General features: G+C 31.1%; 1 protein-coding gene across 1 annotated transcript; it reads right to left on the bottom strand.

The window, feature by feature from the left end:
- Positions 1 to 3,106: 3,106 nt before the first annotated feature.
- HELRODRAFT_190614 (hypothetical protein) lies at positions 3,107 to 7,669 on the bottom strand. The gene is made up of 8 exons (XM_009014579.1): positions 7,519 to 7,669; positions 7,125 to 7,297; positions 6,642 to 6,863; positions 6,321 to 6,435; positions 5,194 to 5,274; positions 4,654 to 4,841; positions 3,584 to 4,112; positions 3,107 to 3,553 (listed from the first exon to the last, which is right to left on the bottom strand). The coding sequence occupies exons 1-7, from the start codon at positions 7,661 to 7,663 to the stop codon at positions 3,900 to 3,902; spliced, it is 1,137 nt and encodes a 378-aa protein (XP_009012827.1). The 5' UTR covers positions 7,664 to 7,669; the 3' UTR covers positions 3,107 to 3,553; positions 3,584 to 3,899.
- Positions 7,670 to 9,001: the final 1,332 nt, after the last annotated feature.

The raw sequence follows: 9,001 nt of genomic DNA, 5'->3' as shown, positions 1-9,001 counted from the left end.
CTCTCGTATCTAGCCCAGCCAGTGACTCCATTAAAAATTTTAGCTAATAGAGTGTTTTTTAGCCAAATCAGTGAAAGAGAGTATGATGACGATTTCGTGATATCTGGATATTGTTCATTTGTGTGGAGCTTGATTCTTTTAAAACATTTAGATTAAAATTAGTTAATTAATTACGTCATTAGTATGCTTATTTGTTCAGTATATTTATTAAATTTAAATGAAAAACTAATTGATTGATGGATTGGATGACTGAGTAAGTTTTCAACAATGGTTAATAAATTTAATTAAAAATTAATTAACTGATAAACTATTTAATTAATTTAACATAATTTTTAAAATATTTATCAAAATTCCAGATGAAAATCAGTAAAAAACCTCTAGAAATATTTATCAGATGGGAGAATAAAATATAATTAACAGAATATTTGTTTAAAAACTATTTGTTGTACATAGTATAATAAAAAATTGAAATGAATAAAAATATTGAAAATAAATATATCTACACTCTTTCACCATCAGATAAACTAATTTTATAAGTTGAATTCTGAAAACCATCTTCCACATTATCTTTGGTGTTATCAGAACACAACGTTGAGAAATATGCTTCTTTGGACACTTGACAAAGTAAAATATATTAAATTCCTTAATTATAAAATTAACAATGATTGTAACATTATATAAACTTTTTTTGATAGTTCAGCACAAAGAAATACACTTGGATTATGTTACATTACAATTACATTACACATATATTATAAATAACCAAACTTAAAAAATATAATTTAAAACAATCTATTAAATATTCTACATTGTTGTTAATTGAAACATTGATTATTTGAAACAAAATTAGAAATAAAATAAATCAAGAATGAGCAAAAACCCATTTTTATGATTAAATTATTTATGTACAATTTAAAAATAAAAAAACACTTATTAATTTACAAATATTATTATATACTAAATTTTTTACCGGTGTTATGCAAAATTAGTTCATAGATGCCATTCTTTTTGGGACTTTTATAAGCATGATGACTAATATGCAGATTGTAAGAGCCATCTTCCTCTTGTAGTAACTGATCCTTTTTAAAATCTTCAAACTTTCTAATGATCAGTGCATTTAGAAGTGTAATTATTTCAGACGGCATTGAATGGCTGACAACATCAACATTGTTTTGCGATAAATTGAATGTTTTTAAATTATTTTTCGCTAGAATGGCACTGTAGACAATGTCGGCCCCACAGAGAGCTCTGTTGATCACGTGGGGTTTCCTAATCCACACTAACAACGCATCGTTAAATGAACTGAGAGGGGTCTTTTCACTCGTTAATGAATGAACTAATTTCATTATTGTAAACTTTTACGCTAAATTAACTTTTTAGTTATTTATTTTAAACTATTTGATCTTAAAAATGATCGGACGTTTACCGCAATTTCGCAATAGTTTATTCATGGTTTATTCGTGTAAAGTCCACTTTTAAATTTGTGATGTAACAGTAACTCTCCGAATTTTTATGTGTATATATTTAAATCAAGGTGCATTACGGTATATTCTTAACCTCTCAACTTGAAAAATTTATTACAGTATGTTTTTATGTTTTAACCATGGATAAATATAATATTCATGATTTTAATTAAACATATTTATTGCATTTTTTTTTAAATTATTGCAATTACCAACATGTTTACGCCTTTTCAATCAAACAATCAATTAGCTATTTCCGCGATGTTCAACAGCGCTCCTCAATGAATTTTGCAAACAGATGGGTCTTGGGATCCGCGCTGAACTTTGCAAGTGATGGAGAAGTAGTCAGAGAATTAGGTAGAGAATTCCAGAGAAAAGGACCAGAAAAAGCAAAAGCAGATTTGGCAAAAGAGTGTTTAACACGAGTTAAGAAAAAGCGAAAAGAAGAAGACGATCGTAAACCGGGGCGTTTAGGTTCAATTAATATACCTTATAATACTTAGGAAATAATTTAGATTGAGACTTATACATGAACGTGCAAATTTTTAAAATTATTCTATATTTTATATGTAGCCAGTGCAAGAGAACAAGATATGGAGATATATGAGAAAAGAAAGGGGCACGAGCAACTAGACGAGCAGCAGAGTTAAAAGCTTTACTTAAAGGATAGAGTATAGAGTCAGGAAGACCATAGTAGAGCGAGTTACAATAATCAATCCTAGATAAGACTAACGAAGTAACAAGAAGGAGAAGAGTAGGATCATCAAGAAAAGGCAAAAGTTTTTTTATTCTACGTAGATGAAAGTAAGAGCTTCTAGCAACACTATTAATCTGAGAAGAGAGAGACATAGTAGAATCAAAGATAAAACCTAGACTACGAAACTTATAAGAGACATCAAGAGTTTTAGAATCAGGTAAGATAATAGGAGGAATAGTGATAGAGTGTTTAGATTTATTAAAACAAATTAATTCAAACTTATAAGGATTAAGTTTGTTAAGTTTGGATTAAGTTTGTTAAGTTTGTATGATCATTTTCTGCAATGATCAACATCATGAATTTGTATTACTGTAAAAAAGAAGTGACCAAATTTTATATCAGCTGCTTGTAATATATAATCACCTGTTATTACCTATTCAACTATTCAAGCATCCTATTTGAAAGTCTCGTGTAAAATTCAGTGAATGCGATTTTAAGGCATCTATTGCTTCTGTGTATAATGGAAAAAATTATATTAGTGTGTCCATGTACCAACATTTTCTTATTTCTCGTGTCTTATCAGTTTAGGAAATTGGCGACCATCGACTTCCACAAAATCCGATCTTTAACCCTTTGTAGTAGTTGAAACGTGGTGATATTCAACCAGTGACACAAGGACTTCACGAATGTTATTCGTTCTTGACTCTTTTCCCTGTAATCTTTCCAGTAGCTGTTAGATTTTCCATTCTTTCCTTCCGCATGATTTGACCAAAAAACTTCAACTTCCCCCGTTGGTTATCTATAGAAATTTCCTCTTTTTATAACCGGACTGTTTTAACACATCCTCATTCGAAGTATGGGGCACCTACATAAGTGGGTCTATTTTAGTCTAAAGTTCAATTTCAATGGATTTGAATAAATAAAATTTGATTTAGCGTTGCTGATTGACAGATTTAATCATGAAATACATAAAAAACAAGTAAGGCGAAATTTCAAAAAATTACTGAAACGATCAATTTTGATAAATTGTTTGCATCACCTGTAATAATATATTTGTATGACATATTAAACATTCATTCATCGTCATCGTCAAATCATTTTTATTTAAATCTATACAAATTATATATATATATATATATATATATATATATATATATATATACACATACATATATGTTATATATACATTAATAAAACGTATCATATATTTACAATTAGGAATTGGATTTTTTATGGATAAAAATATATATGTTATAAGTAATATATACGTAAATAAATAAATAAATATTTATATATATATAACAAATGTTACATTAGCTTATCATCAAGTTCATTTTAATTTAAAACGATTTTTAACGATTAATTCAATAGCAATATTACTACCTACTACTACTACTACTACTACTACTACTACTACTACTACAGCTACTAATTAACTAATACTTCTACTAACGATAATAATAGTTCATAATTAGCTGGAAAAAAAAGAATTTTTTTCAAAGCAATTAAACAAAATGTCTAAAAAAATTAATAAAATTTAACAAAAAGACAAATAAAATTTAGCGTCAAAGAAGCACTTTAAAATCGTCAAACATAACGAAACAAACCAACAAAAATTATAGTAGAATAATTGTTATATTCAATTTAATCGATCTTATGATCAGCTTAATTAAATTTAGTATAATCTTATTTAAAGTATTTAATTGACTAATTAATTAATTGATAGACTCTTTAATTAATTAAATTATTGATATTTGGTCTTCGTACAAAGCGATGAGTAACATTATAGTAAACCCCATAAGAATACCGGTAACGTGTAATATTAAGCGCTTCAAATTTCTCATCTTACCAAATGAAAATTTTGATTTAGTGTTTTTGTCGACAGTAATGTTCGTCAGCTGCAGTTTGTTTGGCGCGCTTTCCATCTCGTATTGGGAGGTCACCTGTGGAAGCTTTTGGCGGGAAAAAATTTTCAGAGAAAACTTCAAAATTAATATGCGCGCAGGGTTTTTTTTCAAATCTTTCAAAAATAGCCAGTATAAAATATGTTTAGCTAATACTTTGCCCTCTCCCTCAACTATTGGTTCGCGTGGCTGCTAATAAAGCATTACCTATAGCTATAGGGATTACCGCATTGTAAACTTGAATGGAAGAGCTGGGACGGTTCAACCTTACTTTCCAAGTAAGTTCTACCTGATGGATTTACACTGAAATCGTTTACATGGACTGATGATTCACACCAGTGTTGAAAGAACTCTGGGAGGAAATTATATTAGGGCTGCTTTGAATTCAGTCGAAAACGAAAAAATATTTTTTAGGAAACCTTTGACAAAAAACCGCCCCTAAAAACTGTCTACATCACCGACTTACAATTAAAACCGGGTCTGAGTTCAACAGCAATTACAGATATAAAATTTGTAAAGTTATTCAATATTGATGCAAATCTTCACACAGATTTATAAAACTTAACGACTGAAACCAAAAAATACCAACCATATCAACGAGCGCTATATAAATGAAAATCCCGGCCGTGACACCATAGATCCAGAGGGTGACGGACGGCTGATTTCCGATTAGGACTCCACAGATCATCCCCAAGAAACAAAGAACTGATGACAGGAAGTTGCAAAATAACGCCTGCTTCATCGTCATTCCGGATTTCAATAAAACTGCGAAATCACCTGATCCGGTTAAAAATTATTCCTTGCTTGTCATTAATTTTTCAATCTTTTGTGACTTGTCATTTTATTTATTTAAAATATATAAAATTAAATTATGAATATTCTATTTTAATTATTCATTCATTTTTATTCAACTGTTTCAAAAAATTCATACAAATACGTAAAAATAATAAAAAAAAATAAAAAGTAGAAAAAAATAATAATGCCGTTAACATCAACAACACTAACACAACCACGAAATACTACTACTACTACTACTACTACTACTACTACTACTACTACTACTAATAATAATAATAATAATAATAATAATAAAATGAAGAAGAAGAAGAAAAATAAGAAAAATGTCAACCCAATTCGTGCGGAATTTCATGGCAGAAGATAGCCACAGCCGTACTGAGCCCGACGGACAGGCCGCTAATGAACGAGGCACCTGATTAGCATAATTTATTCAATTTGAAATACTTATTTGAGTAATTTAAACAATCATTGGCCTCAATCCTTTCCTTGAAAATTGGAGGTAAAAACTTCCCTTGAGACAATTTTTCGGTTGATTTAGAATTTTGAGTATCTGTATTTAATTACAAATGTCCCAATTGTTAACTGAACTTAATCAGGCATCTTACTGTATGGGTCATATGGTCGACCTCACTATCTACATCGTCATCTGAGTTATCAGAATATATTTCCACTCTCTGGCTCTACATTATCGCTAAGCAGTTCGTAGACCTCTTAGGAATCCAATAACTCAGCCGCAACTTCTTCACGTTTGACGTCATCAGTGGTCGGTCGGTGGCGTGTCGTTTTAACCTCATTAGCATTTACGCAACGAATGGTTAAAAAAAATCTCGCGAGTGAGTGGCAAGAGTTCCTTCATGAATATTAATATTTCCTGTCCAAATCTGCGGCTCACTTCATCATTTCACTTAGATCATTTCATCCAATAACAAAGACAATAGCAGTGGTAGTAAGATTAATAATAATAATAACAGCAATAATAATAACAATAATAACAATAATAGTAATAATAATCATAATAACCAATGGCTAGACCGTCGGAGAAATTATGCAAGCCATCACCCATGACCACCATCCAAGCGGCAGACGTTATCGAAGTTGGTACGTCGTGGTGATGGTGATGATGATGAGAATGATGTTGTTCGTTATGATGATGAAGTTGTTGTTGCTGTTGTTGTTGTTGATGATGTTGACTGACTGAATCTGAGTTTTAATGTTGTTTTAATGTTATTAACAATAAGAGTAATATTGTTGTTGTTGTTGGTAATAATGATAATGATGATGACATTGTGGTTGTTGATGATGATGATGACGATGACGATGATGATGATAATAATAATAATAACATAGAACAGCGATTTTTTAGTGCTAGCGATTAAGCTAATATAAGATGTTATCGTTTGATCAATAACCCCATCACTATAACGACGTAATATATCTATAAATAAACTCTGGCTCCACCTCCCGAGTGAACTTCAACCAATGGCGTTTCTTGTCCTACGATGACGTCATTGTTGTTGACGGGTGGAGTCTTCAATGCTGAGATGGCAATGACTTCGTGTGAGATTTTGTTTCTCTGCTGAATTATATTTTCAAATATTTAATCGAGTATTATTATTGTTACTGTTGTTATTATTTTTAGTAGCAGCAGTAACAGTAGTAGTAGTAGTAGTAGTAGTAGTAGTAGTAGTAGTAGTAGTAGTAGTAGTAGTAGTAGTAGTAGTAGTAGTAGTAGTAGTATCTTTAAAATCATTTCCATAAAAAGAATAACTCCTCCCTAACTAAACGCTTCTCTTTGAAATCTGAGGTCATCTTTAGAACCCTCTCAAGGACGAAGAAAAACAGGATGGCGGCAAATGTCGTGACCCCGATCCACATTGGGTGCTTGTTCTCTATGTCGTCGATGGGCAGGTTCGTCCCCACGAAAGATGACGTGTTCCCCAAGTTCGCCACGCCCCCACGCCGTTTTAGGGAGATGTGCTGATGTGTGTGTGGGACCATTGCCTGTTTGGGGGGGGTGGTAATGATGATGACGATGGTGATGGCAGTGGTGTAGATGATGATGATGGTGGTGGTGAATATGATGGGGAGAGTTGGTATCGGCTATATCGTATCGGTGATGATACTTTTTTAGTTTGGGCTTTTAGTGTGTGCAATACTTTTGAATGAGATGATGATCCACCATTCATTCACTTATTCATTCCCTAATTCATTCACTCATCCATTCGCTCATTCATTCACTCACTCATTCATCCATGCACTAACGTGAGGCAGCAGGTGCATTAATGCATCGGCAGTCAACGTACCGATGGCTAGCGAAATCAAAAACTGAATGAGATGGTGGAAGATAGTTAACTTGGCGACGATTGGAATTGTCGCTACTACTAAAAAGCCAGCCACACTTATAACGCCTACGGCTATTGAAGAGCCCGCCCATGCTTTTTGGAAAAAATTATAAATATAACGGATATTATTACAATATTATAAGTTAAATTATTATAAATTTTTAATAAATTATTTGTAAATTAATAATTTTTTCATTGCAGTTTATCGAACAACATCACCTCTATCATTTAATAGCAATTTATAGACATTCTTTCTCACCAAAACACAATTTAAATATCCACTNTCAGTCAAACTACTCCAACCAAAAACTTACGACTCCTCAGAAAACTATCCAGAGATGTGACATTATCGGTACTCGAGTACATCATGTATCGACCGGTATAATCACTATCGATCTGGCAAACCTTTTGATCGAGTTGATAGACTAGAGCCGGGCACATCTCTAAAAATTGCGACATTTTGATCCCTTTCGTCTTCTGAAATCGAAACTTATCGAGAATTTCTTGGGCGGTTAGGCAGGATTTTGTTGCGTCATTCTGAGAATTTTAAAGATAATATAATTAATTATTTATTTAATATTACCATTCAACAAATAACTATAATTTTTATTTATTTAAAATAATTATTGTGTACCTAGGCTACGTTTGTGATTGTATGTAATAATGAAAATGATCATGATAATAATAATAATAATAACAATAATAATAATATTAATAATAATAATAATAAAAGAAAATGAAAAAATAATGAATGATCAATAAGACTCTTGACTAAACTGTACAAAATTCTTGCCTAAATCTTAATCCAAACATCAAAATTTAAAATTAACTCATCGCTTAAATGAGTTAATACTTATTACAATTAATAATTTAATTATAATTATAACAGCAGTAGTAGTTGTAGTAGAATTTCTATTTTTTAATTATTATTTTTTTTTAATTTAAAATCAAAAAATTATCCGGGAAAATAGAATCGTGTTTGTAAATAAGTAGAGATAAACAAAACAGCAGAAAATAATAAATAAATAATAAACAAAAATGAATCAATGGATGAATGAATGAATAAACGAACAAATGAATGAATGAACGAACAAATGAATGAACGAACAAATGAATGAATAAATGAATGAATGAGTGAACAAACGAACGAATGAATAAAAAAATAGATAAACAAATAAATAATAAATATGCAGACAAACATGTGAAAAATTACAAAAGACAGATGCCAAAACAGACGTAATAGTAGCAATACTACTACTACTGCTACTACTACTACTACTACTACTACTACTACTACTACTACTACTACTACTACTACTACTAATAATAATAATAATAATAATAATAATAATAATAATGATGATGAGGATGGCGATGACGACGATGATGACGTGGAATAAAAGTTATACTTCATCGTCATCTCCATCATTCTCAAAGTCGTCATTAAGGTTATTCTTAATTTCTTCTTTCTCGTGGTGATGATAATGATGATCATGGTCATCATCATCATCAATATTGTTGTCATTTTTATTATTGTTATTATTATTACTATTACTATCATCATCATGATGAACGTGGCTGATTTTTTGGCGTTTACCATCACAACGATGTTCTTTTTCATCATGGTGGTGATGATGATGATGGTGGTGGTGGTGCTGCTGGTGGTGGTGATGATGATGATCGTCGTCTTCGTCTTCTGTTTCCGGTTGCACGTTATGATTATGATCCTTGTGCATTTCTCTGAAGATCGTGTATTGAGAGCCGTTCTGAATTTTGTGGGCGTCTAAACGTGGTCGA

The sequence above is a fragment of the Helobdella robusta genome, assembly GCF_000326865.2.
Source record: "Helobdella robusta unplaced genomic scaffold HELROscaffold_14, whole genome shotgun sequence".
NCBI lineage: Eukaryota > Metazoa > Annelida > Clitellata > Rhynchobdellida > Glossiphoniidae > Helobdella > Helobdella robusta.
Note: the sequence above shows the minus strand (reverse complement) of the source record. Positions and strands in the feature narration are given on the sequence as shown.